The sequence below is a fragment of the Onychomys torridus genome, chromosome 21, assembly GCF_903995425.1.
Source record: "Onychomys torridus chromosome 21, mOncTor1.1, whole genome shotgun sequence".
In the NCBI taxonomy this organism is placed as follows: Eukaryota; Metazoa; Chordata; class Mammalia; order Rodentia; family Cricetidae; genus Onychomys; species Onychomys torridus.
The window spans coordinates 41,470,081-41,492,922 of NC_050463.1; the positions used below are offsets into that span (position 1 = coordinate 41,470,081).

The 22,842-nt window shown below is 38.8% G+C and overlaps 1 protein-coding gene across 1 annotated transcript in view; it reads left to right on the forward strand.

The window, feature by feature from the left end:
• Positions 1–5: 5 nt before the first annotated feature.
• Smc6 (structural maintenance of chromosomes 6) overlaps positions 6–22,842 on the forward strand; it is a 60,536-nt gene continuing 37,699 nt past the window's right edge. The window contains exons 1-10 of the mRNA XM_036170645.1: positions 6–192; positions 5,614–5,756; positions 7,621–7,738; positions 9,879–9,984; positions 15,105–15,241; positions 15,807–15,868; positions 17,607–17,687; positions 18,419–18,520; positions 20,935–21,054; positions 21,146–21,244. Of these exons, the coding sequence (XP_036026538.1) occupies positions 5,619–5,756; positions 7,621–7,738; positions 9,879–9,984; positions 15,105–15,241; positions 15,807–15,868; positions 17,607–17,687; positions 18,419–18,520; positions 20,935–21,054; positions 21,146–21,244 (963 nt within the window). The 5' untranslated portion in view covers positions 6–192; positions 5,614–5,618. The remainder of the gene's footprint in view (positions 193–5,613; positions 5,757–7,620; positions 7,739–9,878; positions 9,985–15,104; positions 15,242–15,806; positions 15,869–17,606; positions 17,688–18,418; positions 18,521–20,934; positions 21,055–21,145; positions 21,245–22,842) is intronic.

Consider the following 22,842-nt stretch of genomic DNA (forward strand, 5'->3'; position numbering starts at 1 on the left):
AGGCGCGGACCGTCCCGCGGCGGGCGCCTGGCTGCGGGGCTCCCGCCTGCTTCTCGGGCGCGGGTGCGCCCAGCTTGGCCGGGGGTGGCGGGGGTGGCGAGCGGTCGCCGAGATCGGACGCCCTGAGGTTGGCCTTCGCGTCGTGACAGCCGCGCCGACTCCTTTCCCCCGGGCGACGGCGACTTGTTGGAGGTAGAGTGAGGGCGCGCGCTTCCCCTCTCCACGCCCCGGCAGCCCCCGTGCCGCGGCCGCCCGCCCGCCCGCCCTCGGCCCTCCTGGAAGCTGCGGGCTGCGGGCTGCGGGTGCTGAGGGGTCGGGCCTGCGCGCGGGCCGCGGGGGAACCTTCGCGCCCTCGGCCGGCCGGGGGACACCGCTGTCGGCATCGGGAAACTTGGCCGTGGGCGCCGGCCCGCCCTCGCGCGTCCCCAGGCGGCCCGGGCGTTGGCGGGCAGCCGCCGAGGTCGGGCCGGGGCTGAGGCCGGCGTCGGAGCGGGGGGACTCCATGCGCAGGCACCGGGTTTGGGGGGGGGGCGGGGGGCGACTGGAAATGCCGCCGACATCTGAATCTGTCGTTAAATCCAGTTTCCCCTAAACGCCCCTGGGATGGTCCAGGCGAAGAGTAGCAGGTAGGTCGTCGCGTGTGAGAGGTCTGGGTGGCGTTTCTTGCCCTTGGTGACTGTGGAATTGGAGGGAAATCTCGATTGGCAGCGCTAGAAAACAGGACCTGAGGGTAGAGAAAGGACTGGAGGAGAGTAGGGCTTGAGGTAAGACTCCTGATCCCTAGAAAGAACCGCTAATGGGTATTTAGAAGCCTGAAAACAAGTTACGTGAGCACTTACTTTATACTTGCTTTACTTATTAACTTTGTAGTTAATGAGTAGAAAGAAGGCCAAGCATGCATTGCGAGCTCTTCTGAGATGTCTATTCCAAGTTAGAAAAGTCCATATTCCCTGACTCTTAGAAGGCTGCTGGAGTCTTTAAAAATGTCTAATAAAATCTGCAGTGGCCCGCAGCTTGTTTTAGGGGAGGTGTGGTTGATGAACTCACAGACACATCCAGTTAGCATGTGAAAATGGGCTTTTTCTTAATGTTGAAGTCTATGCTCGTAATTATTGATTGAGGTAGTGCTTGCCTAGCAAGCCCAGAACCCCCGAGTTCAGTCCTCCGCAACACATAAAATTCTGTCTTGGTGAAGGCATGTAATCCTAGCATCCAGGAGGTGGAGGCAGGAGCATGGAAAGGTCCTCTGCTACATAGCAAGCTTGAAGCCAGCTTGGGTTACACGAGGCCCTGTCTCAAAGAAAAATTATTTTTTCTGAGCTGGGGATGGTGGCTCAGGCCTGTCTAAGTTCTTTGTAGGAGCTGAGATGAGGTGAAGAGTTACAGGAAAATTTGGTATGTATAGTGAGTTCCAGGCTAGCTCAGGCTATAGAGAAAGACTGTCCAAAACCAAAAATCCTTTTCTGAGTGTGTGTAGTAAGTTTAGAGACCACTTGTAATTGCTTAAAAACATGTTTTTGTTCCATGCAAGGCAGGTAATAAGACTTTTTGAAGAGTAATTCCACCTCTTTACCTCTCAGTTCTAAGTCACAGCTTCCTGAGAGATTAATTCAGTATAAAGTGTTCATTATTGAGCTCAATAAAAAGCCAGTATAAACAGCATATTGAATGCTAGTGTAAATGAAGTTTTATTCCCCAAAGTTTTGTTTTACTGAGTGCCAAAACTAGAATTTTATGTAAAACTTGCCCGAATCTTGACTGCCATTTTAATTGTTAGGACAGTCAATCAGCATGTAGTAGATAGTCTAGGAGTACCATTCATTGGTAGATTGCTACTTTAACATGGAGGACCCTGGATCCAATCTTCAGTGACTCCCCAAAAAGTAGTTAACTACTTTCAAGAAATAATAGATAACTAAAAAGTTTACTGTAATAGTATATGCATTATATTTGAAATACTTTAAAAATTTTTATTATTTATATGTATGGGTGTTTTGCTGGCATGTATGGTGCCCACCGAGGTGTTAGATCCCCTACTGTTGGGGTTGCAGACAGTTGGAAGCTTCCATGTGGGTCAGTGCTCTTCACCTTTGAGCTACCTTTCCAGCCCGTTTTACATACTTAAATGTCACCAAGTCCAGGTGACTGAGGGTCTCTAGTGTGGTCAGTTGTACTCTGTGTGTGTGTGTCTTTAAATTTGCAAGTTAAATTAGTTATGTCCTTTCCCAATCTGCATGCTTTGTTGGTCACCAAATTCAAACTACTTGATGTAATTTTCTTTTCTGCTTTTGTAGATGGATTGCTATTGCAGAGTATCTCAGAGTCTACCCTTAGAGCCCTTCAAACTCAAGTGTTTGCAAACCAAACAAATTTATCATCCTTTCCTCTTGACAGATCTTCTGTCTCTTTATAGTGTTGGATAGTATTCAGTGAGAAAATGAAACTTCATGAAGCAAGCCCGAAGGAACATTGAGAGGAACACTTTAGGAGAGAATTCTTTTTCTGCTTTTTCCAGAGGCACACAAGTAGACAGTGGATTGTCAGTCACTGAGTGTGACTCACGTGTTGGCTAAACTCACTTTAGCCAGTAGGGACCTGGACATAAGCGGTTTGACTTTGATTTGGGAAACCTGGATTTGAACATGCACTGCCCTCGTCTGTCTGCATCTAGTGACTAAGTTGGCGCTACATAAGTTGAAGTCTTACATTTGAGCCTCAGTTTCCCGTGTTGCAAAATTAGGGCATGATTTATATGATAAGGAGATCGAAGTGTATAGTTTAATCCAGGACTACTCAACAAATGTTAATTCTACTCAATTGGACTTAAGTCTTTTTAACTGCTTGGTTTGACCACCACCTATTCATCTCTGATCCTGCTCTAGTTTTTGTTTAGAATTTTATTAGAAAGTCTGCTTTGGCATTATTATTAGTGTATCCCAGATTATGATATGGTTTCAACTCAAATGTGAGTTTTCAAATTGTATTATCTGGAATAGCAAAAGTAGAGGGCTTCCCAGTCTCTGCTGGTCTTGGGTTTGTTGGTGTTTAGACTTAAACTGTTTTACTGTATTATCTAGTTAGGCTCATTTGATTTTGTGATATATTCCAAACACTGTGCTAAATTAATTCAATACATTAAGATTGTTTAATGTAGAGTGAACGTGTTTTGTAGATGGGAAGAGTACAATTAGGGATGTGGTAAACACAGTTCAGAGCAGGTATCTGAATCTATCACTTCTGCCTCAGAGTAGCAGTATATATGTTTACTTAAAAATATTTAGTTCTAATAGTTATAGAATTAAGTAAGTCTAATTCTGTTATGCTGGATACTGCTTGTAATCTCTGCTTTAGCATTAATTGGAAGTATGAGTTATATATAAAAGCTCAAGAGTCAAAATTTTATAATCCTGCTAAAACTTGTAGGATCCCATTAAGATCTCATATGTATCTAAATGCTGCATTAAACCCTTAGTTACTGATTTTTCTTTTTAGCTTGCTTTCTTTTGGATGTTCTTCACTGTTCCTGCTTTGAAATTTTACTTAGTAAAAGAGAAGAGGTGATACTATTCTGTAATTTTTTTTTTTAAAGGCTGTGGCACACACCTGTAATCCCAGCACTCAAATTCCAGGACAGCCTGGGCTATATAGCTAGGGCTTGTTTTAAACAAATACACAAACAAACCAAAATTTAAAAAATTGTAGATAATGAAGTAAAATGAACTATACTGCTCTTTGAGTACACTCAAATCTCTCAGAGGAACCTTTCCCTTTCTTGTACCTGTTGTATCTTTTATCTTGTTAGTAATAATGGTTTTACTATTTATTGCCTATATCTCACACTCAGGACATTCATACATGTTTTTTGAAAGTCTGTCATCTTTAAATCTCAAAATGATTCCTATTTAAAAGTTAGGATCTTTCTGTATCTCTCAGATGCAAGTTGCCTTGGCAACCTAGCAGACTCCAAATCCCAGGCTCTACCCAGCAACTAAAAAGCAGCTTCATCATGAAGTATTTGAGTGTAGTATCTTTTGTGTAGTGTGGACTAGTGTACATTGTGACTTCATCACACTTAGCCTAGTGTACCTGCCTCACCCCAGTTTGATTTGCCAAACTGCTTTCTAATGGTAAGTACTAAAGTTAACCAGGCTATTTCTAAGTGCTTTCTGTCAGATCGTCTATTAATCATTAATAAAAATAATGCCCCTCTTTCTCTAGTAATTTATAAATTATTACTATGAATAGAGTGTGGAGGAGACAGAAAGTGTTGCTGGGAAATAATGACCTGGTGGTATTTGGGGAATTTAAATTAGCCACAGACTAAAACTAACATAAATTGATTTTTGTGATTAAGTGATTAGAAAAAAAGATACTTGGTTTTGAAGTTTGGCTTCTGTAAGAGATGTGAGATAAATATTAAACTATTTGTGCCAGGCCATGGTGGCGCACACCTTTAATCCCATCACTCCAGAGGCAGAGGCAGGCGGATCTCTGAGTTTGAGGCCAGCCTGGTCTCCAAAGAGAGTGAGTTGCAGGACAGCCAGAACTGTTACATGGAGAAACCCTGTCTTGGAAAAAACAAAAACCAAAACAAAACAGAAAACCAAAAAATTAAACTATTTGCAGATAAAGATGCTAATATGATACAGTTGTGATTAATGATAATATTCCCTGGAAAGGTATTAGTTTAGGTTAAATGTCCTCTGGATGCTAATACATCTTATACTAAAGATACTTGATGTCAGAGTGGTACAGAGTCCAAGTCCTTTAGAAGTATGATTTACTAATTCTCAAATTGTATAAAACTGCTTTTGTGTGGCCTGAAATCTTACTAAGGGTCTTACATACTCTGACATGCAGCCCAGGACCGGGGATATTTTTGCAGTTCCCAAGGTACACAGACACCGCTTCCTGATCTTTGGACTGTGTTCTGAACATCAAGTCTAAGTCTACAAATCATATTATGTATGTCCCCACTGCTCTAACTTTGTTTTTTGCAGTTCATGATTTTAGCAAGGGCAGTGTCTATTGTATTTTTTAATACTTGGTTTATGACAATTGAAATACACTCACTAGGGAACAGGGGAAACTACTAGTGTGAGGTATTGCTGATTCAAAGTGTGTTCTTTTGGGAAATAATGTAAAAATCTAGTTTATTTGATAAATATTACTTTATAAGTTATAAAGTTGAATGTTGTAATAGTTTCAGGAGGGACTATGTCCTGTCTAATAATAGGAAACTAGAAGACACCATTTTACCAATAAAATATTTTTCTCTTTAGTGTATTTGGGAAGAAGCTATTCAGCTAGGCTTTTATCGATTTATAGCCATGGGTAATTATGAGGTAAAAATCAGCCGATATGTATGATCCTGGTGATGGTGGCTTTATTTTTTTAAGACACTATAAAATTACTTTCTTACCTGTCTGGAAACTAGAGGTCTAGCTCAGGTCTTGATGGACTAACAGCATCAGTAGAGGTGCCTTTCTTTTTGAAAGTTCTTTTTCCTTAAAATTCAAGGAGTTTTCTGTGATTTATTTTGTTCGTTGTTTATTGAATAGTCTTTATATGCTATCCTTGGCTTATATTATGTTACTGTAAATATTTGTCCAGATCTGATGGCCAAAAGAAAGGAAGAAAATTTCTGCTCTCCTGAAAATGCTAAAAGGCCAAGACAAGAAGAACTGGAAGATTTTGATAAAGACGGAGATGAGGATGAATGTACAATTTCTTTCACTAATGGAACCTCCACTTTGGTAAGCACAGAATTCCAAAATAATGCGTTTCAATTGCTTTGTTTCTTATGGCCATTTTGTATATCATATTTAATGATAATTTGTAGCCCAGTCATAATTTGTAGTCTGGAGAAAGCATAAGCATTTTAAAGAGCTGGGTAAAAATAGCTTCTGATTTTGAAGTTGTTAATAATTAGAAAACTTAAAGAAAATAACAGGACAAATAACTAAATCTTTAAATAAAATTAGCAAACCTGTAGTAAGACCAATAGGGAAACAAGAAGACATAAATTGCCTATGTCGTGAATAGAATAGAGGCCACGGTTACTGACTTGACCCTCTATGAGCTTTAAAAGGGTAAGGAGAGAAAATTGTCCTTCACATTTATATCTGAGATATCATCTCATCACAGTGATAAAGTGTAAAATGGTGGTATCACCAGATGGCAAGAATGCATTGAATCATTTATACATTGCTGATAGAAATATTAAGTTGTTACCACCACTATGGAAAGTTTGTTTCTGTGAAAAACAATATAAAATTGCAATATAACCTAGCATTTGTTCCCAAGAAATGAAGTTTTATTTTAGTACAAAGCATAGTATATTTTTAGTAGCTTTATTCACAGCAAGTTATTAAGTTATTTAAGTCCACATGTGATTTGCTGAGTATCCTGTGGTACATCTATTCTATGAAATACTGCTTAGCTGTGACAGAGTCAAAAGCAGGCAGTTCAGCTGAGTGAAAAAGCCAGTCTCCAAAGATTATGTTTTACCTAAGTCCAGTTATTTGACATTCTTGGAATAACATTTACAGAAATAAAGAACAGATTAGTAGACAAGTGGTTGATGTGGGTTGAAAGGAATGTAATGGTGATTATGATCCTTACAATATAAGAGATTGCTTGTGAGGGTAACACAATGTATCCAGACTGTCAGTGTTGGTGTCTTACCTGAGATATCATGCTTTATTAAAATGTTTCCATTGGCAGAAGCTGGGTGAGTACATAGGGTCTCATTTCTTAATAATTGCATTGACTCTTCAGCTACCATAAATTAAAAATATTTGTAGAAATTCATAAATTATAATACCTGATAATCTACTTGTGCAATTATGTAAATATTTTCTGCTTTTTAATAAGGTGTTTGACTAGAATTGAAATGCAGTTTCTAAAGAACCCATTAAAATTGCTAATCACGTTAAAATGGTCTCTAAAATGTTAGGACTGACAAAAATCTGATTGGTTTATTCTGGTACTTAATATCTATGGGGTGCAGGTGAGTACTATTGGCCCAATACTGATTAAACCATTTAATAATATTAATCCTGACATTTATTTATAATATGGGAGCTTTTTCTGCTTACAGATTTGGGAATCCTACTTTTTCCTTTAGAGACAGGGTTCCTTGGCTGTCCTGGAACTTGCTCTGTAGACCAGGCTGGCCTTGAACTCACAGAAATTGACTGCCTCTGCCTCCTCAGTGCTGGGATTAAAGGTGTGCAGCACCACTCCTGAGCAAATCCTATATTCTTTCTATATTGTTAAAAGGCATCTGACTTTTTTAAGTGCCTGATACAGACTGTCAGAAGAAAGGCATCTGTATAATGCTCTTTGAATTATTTATTATGAAAATGGAGTGCCATGGCAGAGAATGAATTCCACGGTCAAACCTTGGGCAGATTTTGTGTAGAATTACTGATAACCTAAAGAAAATTCTCATTTTATTTACTGATGCTCATTAAAGTTATTGTTACTCACTTGGTATAGCTTTTCATTGATAAATACTAGTAGTCTGTTAGATGGTTGGGTTAGTCTGATTTGTAATCAGTGGATTAGAGAGATTGATTTTTTTTTTTTAATCCTCAATTTCTTTGTTGTTAATAGACTGCAGCAGAAGTTGGAATAATTGAGAGCATTCAGCTAAGAAATTTCATGTGCCATTCAATGCTTGGACCTTTTAAATTTGGTTCTAATGTCAACTTTGTTGTTGGCAATAATGGAAGTAAGTGCCTTTGCCCTCTTTATACTCTACTTTGTGATGACAGTGCATGAGCTTTTTGAAATAGGTGACTATTAATGCTGATAAATATTTGGGTCTAAACTTTGTGGCTTTCCAGTATTTTTTCAGTTTACACTTCAAGGAAATACTGAATTAATTTCAGATATGTTATTTAGTAGGTATAAACATTTCCTTCCTTTTCTGTTGTCTTTTAGATTTATTTATTTTTTATGTGTATGAATGTTTGCCTGTATGCATGTATGTGGACCATATGCATGCATTGCCCTCTGAGGTCAGAAGATGGCTTTGAAGCCCCTGGAACTGAAGTTACAGATAGTTGTGAGCCAGGTGTTGGGAACTGAACCTAGGTCCTATCTAAGAGCAGCAAGTGCTCTTAACCACTGTGCCACCTCTTTCTTTCTCCTTCCATAGACCATACATCATTCCTTTCTGCTTCCTTTTTTTCCCCCTACTTTCTTCTCTCCATGTTCTTAAGACAGAATCTCAGTTATTTTGCTCAGGCTCTCCTCAAACTGCTGGGCCCAAGGAGCCTCCTATCTCTTCAGTATAAAGGCACCACAGCAACCTGGTGTAAACACTAGATAGGGCACAGATGAAGTGCTTAGAAATCCGAAAAAATGGAACTGACAGTTCATTGTTGTGATCAGTGGATTTTATGAGATTGTATTTTTGCTGGTACTTGGATGAAATCTAGAGATTTCTTAAGACTCATTTGGCAAAAAGCTGAGATGTTCTAGGCAGAGTTGGCTCATTCTCAGACGTTCAGAGGATAGAAGATATATATGGAGAATGGGGCTTAACTTATGTTGTATCATATGGAACATGGTGGGCAAGGGCAGATTATGACGGACAGTTATATTGTATATAGTATTGTTGAGGGAAGGCTTGATAAAGATTTTAGAGTTTTATTCAGTTGACAGTGGGTAGTCAGTTAAAAACTTTTGAGTGATGGGTTGACATGGGCAAGACTGTTGTGACAGACCAGCTCCATTGTGGCAGTTGATGGTAGACAAGCCAGTGTTGGGTGACTGAGATAGTATACGGTCTCCCACCTAGTGACAGTACTAGGCAAGGAAGTTAGATTTGCCGCTCCATAGTCCCTTCTTCTTGTTGCTGCCTGTCTGTCATTCAGGGGAGCAGGAGAATCACCGGAGAAAAGGGTCATTGTACAGGGAGGCTGCAAATCATGGGTTCTCAAGATGTGTCTTTTTAAAATTTGAATTTTTTTTTTATAAAACTTAATAAAGGTGAATTCACTAAAGCATTATACCTGGTAGTAAAGAAAAAAGCGTAAGAACTTGAAAGGTATCCCAGGGACTAAATTGAGATAATCATTCATTTCTTTTGGCTAATTTGGTGGTATGCTGTGGAAGATAACAAACAGTTGTTGTTAATTGATTTGTGGATGATGAAATTCAGAAAATGGTCACTGTATCTGTGAATTGCTAAGAGATTTTCAAAGTGGATTTTTTGATGTTTTATATTTTTTGGAATAAAAAGAACTATCCTTCAAAAATTAAATGTAAAAGGGCTAGAAAAGTGAATATTAAAATTAAAGTTCAAATACTAAAATTTAAAAATATTAAATTAAATTTAAAATTGTCAAAATATTAAATTACAACTATGTGATTTTTCTTTTTTTTCTATTTAATATGTTCAGTGAAGACATGGGCTGATTCCAGGATGCATCATGCCTTCCCATGTGGAATTTCTTTTATTTGAGAGCTATTTTAAAGTTTCTGTGCCTAAAAATTTATGATGAAAGGAGTAGCCATAATTAGAGTATAATGGCAAATTATGAAAATTAATGACGTGTAAATGTAATTGTTAGTTTGATACACAAAGATGATAGACTGAGTTTCAGGTTGGGAGTATAGTGACCATTTCCTCCTTCCTTATTGTGGGCACAAATTGAGTAACTGAAATGTCGAGTTTTTCCTACCAGTGATAGTGAGGTAGTCCTTGATGTGAAACTTTCCTTGATTTACCACCTTAGCACTGGAAGAAAAGGATAATTGAATTTGTAACAGTTCACTTCCGGTTGGGACAAATTCGTCATCTTTTTGAATAATGTTATCAATTCAGCGGTTCCTCTTTATGAGTCCTCACTGTGTTTCTTCAGGTGGAAAGAGTGCTGTACTCACCGCTCTCATAGTTGGTCTTGGTGGAAAAGCAGTTGCTACTAACAGAGGATCCTCTTTGAAAGGCTTTGTGAAAGCTGGACAGAAGTAAGTGTTGCGCCGAGCTCTTAGTTTCTAGTAAGAAGCATGCTTTAGAGCCCTGGAGGGCGGGGCTCTCCAAGGACAGGTGTCATAGGTTAGGCCTTTGTCCTGCCTCATTGCCAGCATGGCCTTCTGCTTCTGTTATCACTAGGCAGATAGCCTGGGTTACTGGTACTGTGCACTGCCCGCCTAAACTTGTTACGTGCATGGAAAATGGCAGTGGCAATTTATGTATTTTTTTAAACAAATATTTATAAATATTATACCTTTGTGGGTTTTGGCCTAAACTTGGTATCAGCAGTCATACTACTGTGGTAGGAATAAGAGCAAAGTCAGGGATGGCCAACTTGTTCGGCTGAGAATTTCTTTCTTAAATTTCTGTGACTTCCAGAAAAGTATCCTATCTCTGGCTCTGTTTCTCTTATGTGATTTTAGGACCACAGTCACAAGTCTACTGTCTGGACCCTTGATGAGCAGTCATAGTACTGCCTTGTAGTTTAACAGTCATATTTCTTTCTTTTTATTTTTTATTGGAACAGGATACTTTGTAGCCTAGGCTGTCCTTTGACTTGTTATGTAGCAGAGGTTGGTCTTGAACTTCTATCCTTTCACCTCTGCTCTCCCAGTGCTGGAATTGTAGATATGTTCAGTTGTATCTGGCTACATTCATATTTCTGTCAGACATTGTTTTCAGTTAGATAACTTTATCAATTGTCTAATTTTAGATCATTACTGTTGGAGCCCTTTGCCCTCTAACAGCCCTCTTTTGGGGGAGTCAGGTTGGGGCTATCCTCCCTCCTCCTGCTTTTCCTTCCTTTGCTTACCTTCTGTTAGACAGGGACTGTCCACTGAGCAGCATACCCAGTTCCTCTTGATTTTGACATTACCCAAGATACCCTCGACAGGGGTCTTAGTTTCTCCGAATAATGCCCAACTTTTGTTACATTCTCGAACAGTGTGTAGATATTGATTCTATCTATTGGAAACTTTGATAGTTGATACTAATACATGGCAGAACATGAGACAGATTTTTTTCTGTTTGGTGTTCTCTACATTTTCTCTTTAATACTTACAAGTAGAGTAGGAATACGATATAAATGAAGAATGCTAGTTTCTTGCATACATGTTGCAGAGGAACTTAGAAATCTTAATCTGAATCCAGGATTTCCAGTTGATACAAGAGAAGAAAAGTTACACAGGAAGTCATTTCTCATACTAGGCTTAGCAAAGAACTATTTGAAGACAGTTTCCTAGTGTAGTTTATGTTTTTACTTATCTTACTGGAATTCTTCTCTAACATGTTGTTTTTCGAACAACCTCAAGATCATACCAGATGATGGACCAGGCTACTATGGGACAAGTGTATAGATTTCAGATATAGATATAGTAAGGTGGTATATATAAGTAACTTGAAATCCTCAGTGGAGCAGCCCATTCCGCAGAAATAAGAGTCACTAAAAAGCAAAGACAGTTTTATGGATACTAAAACTGGGGGGTGGAAGACAGAAGGAGAACTCTTAGTGAGGTTGTTTGTTTTTGAGACTGGGTCTCACTGTGTAGCCCTGGCTGGATGGAACTTGCTGTGTAGACCAGGCAAGTCTCAAATTCACAGAGACCATGTGCCAACAGTTCTGCAAAGCAACTTGGTTTTAGAGGCTCTTCTTTTAGCTCTATTTAAAGAAAGGTTACTAGAGCTACACTGTGGCCCATACCTGTTGTAATCTTGGCACTGGGGAGACAAGAGAGGTGATGCTTGCTATAATTCCAAGCCAGCCTGGATTGGTGGTGATTCCAGGCCAGTTAAGGCTGTGTAGTTAAGACTTGGTCTCCCAAAACAAATTATCATTTGCTGTTATTACCTCTGTTTTAATGCTTTAAGATAGATTCATATTCCCTTTTAAGGCAGTTATCCTTGAAAATCAGCTATTGTGTAAGCTAGTAGATTTTCACCTGTAGTCAAGACATGTCTCAGAAATTTATGCTTGGGTCCCAGTACTTCCCAAGTTGAGGGGGAGAGGTTGGAGTATTTAATGAGACATAAAACATTGCATGGCTAGTTGAAGGAAGCCAGTCAAACACTCAGTCACAAACCATACAGTTTTATGACTCTATGTAGTTAGAATGGCTGTTCTAAAGCATTGGAGTTCTGCTTAGGGTTTTGTACTTTAACTAATAAAACTTAATTTTTTTTCTAGTTTCAGTTTTGCTTTTTTCCTTTTGTAGTGGCGGGTAAGTGAAAAAAATGTAATTGATACTGAGATTATAAGAGCATGGTATATTAAAAATTTTAATTGAACTTTTGTTATATCAGTTCTTAACCTGTGGGTTGAGACCACTTTGGGGGTTGAACAACCCTTTCACAGAGGTCACCTAAGACCATTGGAAAACATAGATCTTTACAATTCATTATAATGTAAAATTAGTTATGAAGTAGCAATGAAAATAATTTTATGGTATTCAAGGGTCCCAGTGTTAGGAAGGTTGAGAACCACTGCTCTGTTAGAAGATACTGGAGTATTACCTGGGCAGATGGACCAGAACTTGAGAACTAGATAGCTAAGAGTAATAAAATAAAGCAGTTGGGGCCATTGATTCAGAAGTACTAATTGTTATTTCAGACAGTTTTCTTTTTGTCTGGCTGTTGTGTGTGTGTTTTTGTAGTTCCTTCTTTGGTTTTCCTCTGCCACCTCTCTTGTCCTTGTTTGTTTGTTTTTGAGGCAGGGCTTCTCTGGGTAGCTCTGGCTCTCCTGGAACTCACTTTGTAGACCAGGCTGGCCTTGAACTCAGAGATCTGCCTGTCTCTGCCTCCTGAGTGCCAGGATTAAAGGCATATGCCACCACCGCCAGTTAGCCAGTCCCTTCTCTGTTTGGTTCTGTTTCACTGTGTGTGAGCTTCCTTCCCTGTTTCTTTGTGGTAACGGAGTATGTGACTTTCACATGTGTCTTAGAGTCTTGGCCACTAGACTCCATGTGTGCAGAGTTACTAACTGATACGTGTGTGTGTGTGTGTGTGTGTGTGTGTGTGTGTGTGTGTGTGAAGGAAGTGAGTTTTTGTCTCTGATTCAGTCAGTGACTGGGGGTCTGTGGCTTTTTGTCATCAGTTAGGCTCATTTGCCTAGAGCTCCTGCTTCTCTCTGCAGGCCTCATCATCTCACAGATTGGTTTCACTGTTGAGACCTCCAAACGGTAGCTCTAATGAACCAGCATTTCTTGACTTGTTCATATTGGAATTGGAATTAAGAAAACTTTATTTTAGATTTACAGAAGTGTTGCAAAGATGATAGAGTGTTTCTTCTATTTTTCTCACTCAGCTTCCCTTACTATTGATTAGGGGACACTAAGATGTCTTTAGCCAAACTATGTAATTCACACTAGTGGAGTCTTAACTCAAGTGTAGGTTTATTTTCCTTAACTTCAGTTGTAAGAGTCTGGTGGTTCCATACAGACTTGCATATATTTAGCCTAATTTTTGTAGATGGAGATGTAGACTGATAGGAGCTAAGTCCATCTTGTGAAGAGGAGGGAGTAAATACAGCAAGTGCCGAGGTGTATCTCCTGTCACATCTGTGGTGTACTGAGAAGCTCATCTTGAATATTTTCCTGCATTTCCTGTAAACATCTTGTGGATTTGCCAATAATTTCATTTAGTTAAAATAGTTTTATATGAGAAGGCATCAGTATTTCATCAGATGCTCACATGAATCAGGAAGTACTGCTTGCTTTTATGTGTCAGACAATTACAAATATTAATGTCTTTTTACCAACATGTTTTTCTGCCAACTTTTATTTTAATGGCGAATAAGATTGATTTTTAATGTATATCTTTTTATATACACGTACACACACGTGTTAGTTATTCTTTACTGCTCTGATAAAACATCATGACTCTCAGGTGGTGGTACATGTCTTTAATCCCAGCATTCGGGAGATGGACACAGGCAAATCACAGACACAGGCAGATCTCTGTGAGTTCAAGGCTTGGTCTACAAAGTGAGTTCCAGGACAGCTAGAGCTACACAGAGAAATCCTGTCTGAAAAAACCAAAAACCAAACGAACAAAAAACCCACCATGACCAAGGCAACTTATACAAGAAAGCATTCCACGGCTGTGGTTTCGGAGGGTGGAAGAAGCATAGTGGTCGAGCATGGTGGCGGCAAGAGCTGAGAGCTCACATCTTGATCCCCAGATAGGAGGCCGAGATAGCACCAGGAACCACAGAGATCAGTTAACACCCCAGTGCCTTCTTCAGTGACACACTTCCTCCAACAAGGCCATACTGTGTAATCCTTCCCAGACAGTTCCTCAAACTGGGACCAGGTATTCAGACATGAGTTTGGGGGTCATTCTCATTCAGAACACCAAATTCTACTCTCTGGTCCCTATAGGCTCATAGCCATATCAGTGCAAAACACATTTAGTGCAACTTAAAAGTGAGGAGCAAGCTAGTAAGCAGCACCCCTCCATGCCTCTGCATCAGCTCTTGTCTCTAGGTTCCTGCCCTGTTTGAGTTTCTGCCCTGACTTCTTCAATGAAGAAATACATCATGGAAGTACTCAATCATAACTTAATCAGCCTGCTTTTTCTAGAACCCATTACTACCAGTTTAGGAATGGTACCACCCACAATTTCCTGGGCCCTTTCCCCTCAGTCGCTAATTAATTAAGAAAATGCTGTACAGGGGGATCTTACAGAGGTTTCAGAGGGGAATAGCCTTTATAGCAAGTTGCAGGCCAGCCAAGGGTTACATGCTGAGACCTTGTCTCAGATGGGGGAAAAACCCTTTTGTCGGTATGATCTCTGATTATGTAATTCACAGTTGTCAGGAAGTATAATGTCAGTTATATATGATTCTTGTGCTAAACTATAAAATGTAACTTGAAATAACCAAAACTTTAATGTTTTCTACAAATAAGATATTAGTGTTATGCATACAATAGTCAATTTTTGATGAAGCTTCTCAGCTTTATTTTTCTGTCTGACAGTGTCTTTAACATTATGTGATAGACTATGACCCTTAGCTAATCTTCTAACACATTAAGCAGATTGCTTAGGGGATTTGACAATTGCTGTATCTAACGTATTGCATTGTGCCATCATGTAACTCAGGCTAACCTCATTGTTTCAGTTCAGCAGACATCTCAATAACATTAAGGAACAGAGGAGACGACGCCTTCAGGGCAAATGTGTACGGTGACTCAATAGTTGTGCAGCAACACATCAGCGTGGACGGAAGTCGATCTTACAAACTAAAAAGTGAAAAAGGTTTGTTGAGTTTTCTCATTTCTTGTCAAATATTCGTCAGTAGTTGGAAGTTCTTGTGATTGTCCCTGTGATAACCTCCTGTCTCTTGAAACCTCACCTTGAAACCTGCTTGGTTGTACAGGTAGACACATACACTCTAGGTACATCTGTATGTTACATGTAGTTGTTGCAATGGAATGTACAGTCAACACCATGTTCAACAGAGTTAATTTGAAGTAGGCTGTGTCATCTTGTTTTCAGCTATAGGTTTCCTTTCTTCCTCTTGATTTGTATACCTTAGAGCTAGCAGAAGGTAGGGAAGGGCATGAAGGAGGAGCTGAGTGTTGAGTTATTGAGAAGATATTGATGGCACCCATAGCAAGACACATGCACTGTTACTGCTTGCAGAGTTTTTCTTACTCTCTGTTTGTGTAATGACTTATGTGTCACCATGAAACTACAAGAATTTACTGGTATTTTGTTGTTGTTGGCCTGACAATAGCTGCTTAATATTTGCATTTTATAGATAATTGTACATTTTCCCTGTATTTCATGAGGAGTCTGGTCTTTGTATTTTTATAACCAGGCACTGTGGTTTCTACTAAGAAAGAAGAACTGATTGCAATTCTTGATCATTTTAACATCCAGGTAATTGCTAAATTTGTTTTTCAGATTAATTAATGAAAGTATCACTTTATTGGTGTGATTTATTTATTTATTTTTTGCCTGTTGCATGTGTATAAGTAAATAAGATGGCTTCATGGTAAATTGATAATATGTGTGTTCCATTTTTAGTTGAATTGGTTTTATTAGCATAGTCAAGAATATCTTGTTAAAATTTATTTTAATAATGCTATAAAATTTCTGTACTGTATAGGGAATCACAGGTCCACTTCATAACTACTCAGCGATACGAACTTTGTGGTGCTGCTAATCTGAGGTTGGTGGCCAGGTGTCTGACTATAGTACCAGGTCTTATTTTCAAGAAGGCGGATATAGTTAAGGAAGCGCTGTGAAACATAGTTCTCGCTCCCTTCCTTCCTCTTTTTCTTCTTTCCCTTTGAAGTAAGGACTCCCTGTGTAGCTTTGGCTGGCCTCGAACTCGCTGTGTAGATTAGGCTGTCTGAGATCCTTCTGTCTGCCCCCCTCCCAAGTGCTGGGTTAGAGATGAGCACCACCACACTGAACTGTAAGCACCTTTTAAAGGAATCAAAAGCACCAGCATTTACTTAAAGGGGGTGTTTTTAAAAACATTGTTTTACTTGAAAATTCAGTAGTCGTTTTAATGTTAAAAATGAAAAGTTTCAGTTTCTTAGTCGTGTATAATTAACCTGTGAGTATTTTTAGCATCACAAATTGCTTTGTAGTACCATAGTTGTTATTAAATAATAAGCACCCTGAATCTTTTAAAGCAGAATATGTTTTTCAAACCTTTTTACCTTATACATTCTGGTCGCCAGTTGTACTTTTGTTTAAGCTGTAGCTTATTTAAAATGACTTGTGCTCCAAATGTTAAACAAGATATGTTTCCGTTGTTTTTTCTGTTATCTTCACAAAGTTATAAAGACATGAGAAATCTTAAAGCACTGGTGTGAAAAAACAGTACTTGCTGTCATGGTTCTGAAAATAGGTAACTGGGCTGGCTGACCTTTGTGTATTGAAAACGCTCACTGACTTGCCCAAGGCTGCATAATAGTTGTAAGGACAGAGTTCAAGTAAGAATTTAGGAAAGCTGACTCACATGCTATGTATTTACCTGTATTGTCCTTTGATGTTGTTGACATTAAGTGGTAATCTATATGAAAGTGAAAAGCCTATTTTTTCTTTTTTCTTTGTGTGTGTGTGTGTATTTGTGGTATGCATGTACACATGTGTGTGAGTGTTTGTGTGGGGGGCCAAAGTTGACATTGGGTATCTTCAGTTGTTTGCCACTTTATTGAATCAGGTTCCCTCACTGTGCCTGGAGCTCACCAATTCTTGCTAGTCCAGCTAGCCAGCTCATCGTGGGGATCCTTTGTCTCTGTCCCCTAAATTCTAGGGCTAAAGTTGACTGCCATTCCTGACTAGGGGTCTGAACTTGAGTTCTCATGCATGTGTTTTACCCACTTAAGCCATTTCCCTAGCTCAATAAAAGCAGGTAAGAGGCTTCTTGCCTACCTTCTGTAGGCAAATGCTATACATGGCTACAATGTATTTTGGTATTCTATTTTGAAGCATTATCTTGTGTAAATGTGTAACTGCTTTTTGTATTTTAGTCCTAATGCTATAAGCTTTGACTAAAGCTTAACTTTCTTGATTGACCACTGGTCATTTATAATGTAGAGTTTGGTTTAAAGCAGTAAAATAAAATACTTTTTAATGCTCTTTAAAAAAATTTTTGTTTCAGGTGGACAATCCAGTTTCTGTTTTAACACAAGAGATGAGCAAGCAGTTCTTACAGTCCAAAAATGAGGGCGACAAATACAAAGTAAGAGAATAAACTAAATATAAACCTAAGGTCATGCTTCAGATACATAGAAACTTACTCAGATAATGGGTACTGAGACCTTTTTTCCCTTCAGAATCACCCACTTTAAAGCTATATTGTAAAGTAGATTTAAACATTGCCATGTAAGATGTAATTATAATTTTTGGTAGATCTTCATTTTTTTCATTTTAAGAGAATACATTATTATTTTTTCAAATAACCTTTAAGAAAATACAGTGGAATGAACAATTGGCCACATATAAACTAATACAAACTTTAAACCATTTAAAACTTTCAAGCTAAGGAATTATTTCATTACTTCTAAAACTTAGTGTCTGCTCTTCTGAATGAGTTTTGATTCTTCCTAGTTTAGAAATTTTAGATGCATTAAGATCAAAGATAGGAATGTAGTGCCATTTTTAATTTGAAAATAGAATTTGTGAAAAATGAAGGAATTTTTATAATTTCCAAGTTGTATTATTTTCATGCTTAGAGGTATTTCTTTCATGGGGTATTAAGAGCTTTTGCAGTTGACTGTAGATATAGATATAGCAGATTAAGTAATTTTAATGTAAAATAGGTTCGTTCTCTGTGTTTATATATGTGTGCTTACATTTTTAATGCCTTTTATATAATTGGTTTAAAAGTTTTGGGAGCTAAAAGTGCCCCCCCCCCTTTTGCACAGAAAAGCCTACAAAGTCATAAGTATATTTTTCTTTTTGTTGATGTAGTTCTTCATGAAAGCAACCCAGCTTGAGCAGATGAAGGAAGATTATTCATATATTATGGAAACAAAAGAAAGAACAAAGGAGCAGATAAATCAAGGAGAAGAGGTTTGTAAATACTATGAATCTTTTTGAGATGAGCTCAGCTCCTAGATTACTTAAGGTAAAAGTATCAAAATTACATTCCTGTGTATAATGAGTCTGTCTTCTTTAAACAAATGGCATTTTTTTCTAGCACACTGAATTATATGACATTTAATTAATGTGGGGTTTTAACAAGGCAACTCCGTGTAGTTAAAAGGAGGTTTATTTTGGGGTAACTTATAGCCAGTAAAGTGGTTGGTTACAGGATCCAGGACAAGTGAGGTGCAGTCCAGCGGGGTTCTCTGAAGAACTCTGACTTGGTCTGTCATCCAGCATCCGGGATCATGAGGAACCATGAGAGCCAGCAGGGATGAATCTCAGGTCTTAAGGGCTTCCATCTCAACCACACTCCAGGGGCAGGTCGTAGGTAGGCAAGGCAGTTACCAGCTGCCTCACTGAGGTGGTGGTGGTGCTTCAAGGTCAAAGCTGAAACAGCTACCCACTAAATTATATTTCTATAATTAGGCATTTAATAGCTGTAATTTTGTTTTGTAATAATGGATATGTATGTCTTTCCTCTGTTAGACTAAGCGAGAAGATAAGGCTGTATCTTATATTCCATATCCCTTGTATAACTAATTGATTGTACAAGGTATCATCGATTCTCACTATAAGTAGTTTAAAATGTTAGTATAACATTTATTTTGTTGGGTACAAACCGCAAGGTGATGTTAAAGATAGTATGTGTTTATAGTAGATGACTCATCATATCAGCAAGACATTAACATTTTTTTTTAAGCAGCCAGTGGCTTGTTAGCTGCTGTCAAATCATATGTTAACATTTTGACCACCCGGATTTTGACCACCCGGCAAATTACTTGAGTCTAATTTTTAAATCACTTCTACCAGTCATGCCCTGTTCATTCTGTTTTAAACAAAAATTTGAGTGGCTTTTATGTTGTCTTAATGGGATTATCAAATAGGAAGTTGGTTATATGAATTAGAAATATAGGAGTAAAATCGGATATTGATAACATTTTGAGTCCAGATATGTAAAATATTTTATGTAGATCACTGGGAGAGCAGGAAAGGCAGACCCAAGCCTGAACTATGAGAAGAGGTCATGGGAGCCATGTAAGACAAGGGAAGAGAGATTTGAGAAGGAAGTGGTCATGGCTGAGAGATGTAAAAAGGGACAGAACTTCTCTCTGTTGAGTTGCAGAGTCTTCACAGATGTTTATGGCAGGGCAGGTTTCAGTAGTGAGAAAAACAGGAGTTAGGAAATGGAGCAGATACAGATAGTTTTCAGGAAACTTGGTGAGAAAGGAGAAATGAAACTGTAGGGTCAGAGACGACCTTTTAGATAACCAGGCCACCTCGGCTCTGCTGCAGCTGTCCCTGCAGATAGCTCCTTCAGGTTTCTAGTAAGAATGTTGACAACTGTTGAGTGTTTCCATCTGCTGACGGGCAAAGGCAGGAAGGGGAAGCGGGAGGCAGGGAAAGTAAGCTGGAAGATCTGGTAATAGATTGAAAGAATTTTAGCAAAGGGAAGGTAAATTGGATTGGATAGGAATCAAAGTAAGATTACAGTGAGGCTTGCTTGAATACAGAAAATGACTGAAGGGGGCTGTCCCCACAGGTTTGTAAAGAACATGAGGTCTGGGAGCCCTGTAGTAACTTGTTCCAATGACATGATATTCTGTGTTTGTTTCATTTACTATTAAGAGTATTAAGAGAGAATTGGCCTTGTCTGATTGGGGACCAATCCCTTCTCTTTCCGGTGTCTTGCATGGTTCTGGGCACTTGCTATACTTTGTCTAAAGATAGGGGATCTTTTTTTTTGTTTTTTGAGACAGGGTTTCTCTGTGTAGCTTTGCGCCTTTTCTGGAACTCACTCTGTAGCCCAGGCTGTCCTCGAACTCACAGAGATCCGCCTGGCTCTGCCTCCCAAGTGCTGGGATTAAAGGCGTGCGCCACCACTGCCCAGCCTGGGGATCATTTTTATAGTGCAGAGATTAGCAAAATTATTGTGCTTAGCACCACTGTACCAAAAGACTAAAGTATTGTGTGGTATTTTGATCATGCTCTGACAGATAAAACTTGCTTAGAGTCAGAGGGCATTGCTATCCACTAGCTGACCAAAATTTACCACAGAGGTTTTGGAGGACTAGATAGATGGGACAGGAAGTAGTAAGGCTTGAGATCTTGGCCTTTTTGGAGGAAGGAATGGAGCAGGTAGGGAGGATTGGTGGCTTCTCTGATCTTTTGTGCTTTTACCCCGATATCTGACTCCTGAATTTTTATTGAAAAGAATAATTAGAATCACCCTTCACTTTAATGAAGTCATTTTCTAACAAGCTTTTAGGCCTTGTTTTAAATAACATATTCACAAAATGTTTCCTTCTGTTGTTTGTAAAAATATCTGTTTTTCTTTTAAGCGTCTTACTGAACTAAAGCGCCAGTGTTTGGAGAAAGAGGAACGTTTTCAAAATATTGCTGGTTTAAGTACAATGAAGACTAATTTAGAGTATTTGAAACATGAAATGGCTTGGGCAGTGGTAATTTTCACTTTATTCATTTATATTCATATGTCACTTTCATAGACTTCGTAACTGTTCTTTATAATAATTTTATATGATTGCATTTCAGGTCAACGAAATTGAAAAACAATTGAATGCTATTCGAGATAACATCAAAATTGGTGAAGAACGTGCTGCCAAACTTGACAGGAAGATGGAAGAACAGCAGGTACTCAGGCTCTTCTTACAAGGATGTAGTTTTAGTTTGGTCATGAGATTGCTGGTGCGGGGTTTGACCCACAAACCACCTGGGCATTATCTGTACTTAAATCTGTTAAACTCGAACCAGATCTGTACTTTTCCAAAGACTGTGGAGCAGATGCAACTGTTTGAAACAGAACTGTATTTGTCTGTAATAATCCTGTCTGAGACTTGGCTCCTGACTTCTCATGTGTGTGGACAATAGGACTTTGTTAAGGAATTGAAACATAGAACCCTTGAGAAATAGGGAGGTCCTGAAATGACTGTCAAGTAGAATCGCCTTCAAGGTAAGTAGTAGTAAACTGAAAAATTAGAAGTGAGAACTGCCTAGAGAAACTTTAGGGTCTTATGGCTCATGATCCAGAATCTAGATTTCCTCTTGGTCACGCTTGTATCAGATCACTTGTTGGGACTGTTCAAGTGTAGTTCAGTGTGTTCACAGGCTGTGCAGCTGCTGCGTAGAGCTTCCTGTGCCGTCATGTTCCTCAGGGTGGAACTCAGAGCTCCTTTGATCTTCATAGGTAGAGCTTCTTAAAACCTCTCCACTCCCAACCCTTTATCACCTGCATGTAGGTGCATAAATATGTTTGTAAATCAAACATTTCCTGATACTAAACCATAAAGGAATTTCAGTTTGTTTTTCAAGACAGGGTTTCTCTCTGTAGGGCTGTCCTAGAACTAGACCAGACTGGCCTTACACTCAGAGATCCTCTTGTCTCTGCCTCCTGAGGGCTGGGATTAAAGGTGTGCATCATCACTGCCTGACAAAGGCATTTATTTTAACATCATTCTTTGGTGAACATAATTTTACTTTAAAGACTAATGTAAATTTATATACTAATAAGATGGGTGTACTTTTTTTAACATAAAGAATTAAATCTTTAGCTGAGTATTTGATACTGTGCGACATACAATGTCTTTAATGTCTTTTTCAGAGCTGATGTCTTAGTTTTATAATTGTCAGTGCTGAGAATGCCACTTTATATAAATACATAGTACAAATTATACTATGAGTACCAAGTAACAGAAGGCTTTTAGGCTCATTTCAGAAATTGTTGGAAATTCTATTTTAATCTCAAGGAGGAATTTTTTAAGTGCTATTTTGCTTTTGGAAATGGGAGGATTTCTCTGTGTACCCCTGGCTATCCTAGAACTCGCTCTGTAGGCCAGGCTACCCTCAGAAATCCTCCTGCCTCTGTCTCCCAAGTGCTAGGATTAAAGGTGTGTGCCACCATGCCAGGTTTAAGTAATGTTTTGATGTTTTTTGTTTTTATGAAAGAGCAGTTTTTAAAAGCAACATCCTAACACAGTAATAATCCAGAGATAGAATAATTTGATGTAAGCTATAGAATGATGGTAGGAAAATATTAACAGTCCTTGTTCTCCTTAATTAAGCCATTATGTTACTCTAACTTTATATATACAATAAAAATAGTGCAGTTCATAACTTAAAGCCCTCACACCGGAGCAGAGGTGTTTTAGGCAGGTTTGTTGCTGTTATGTGACATAATGGTGTGTATGGTGCAGAGTGCTCATACTCATACTGTGCACAACCAAGGCTGCATG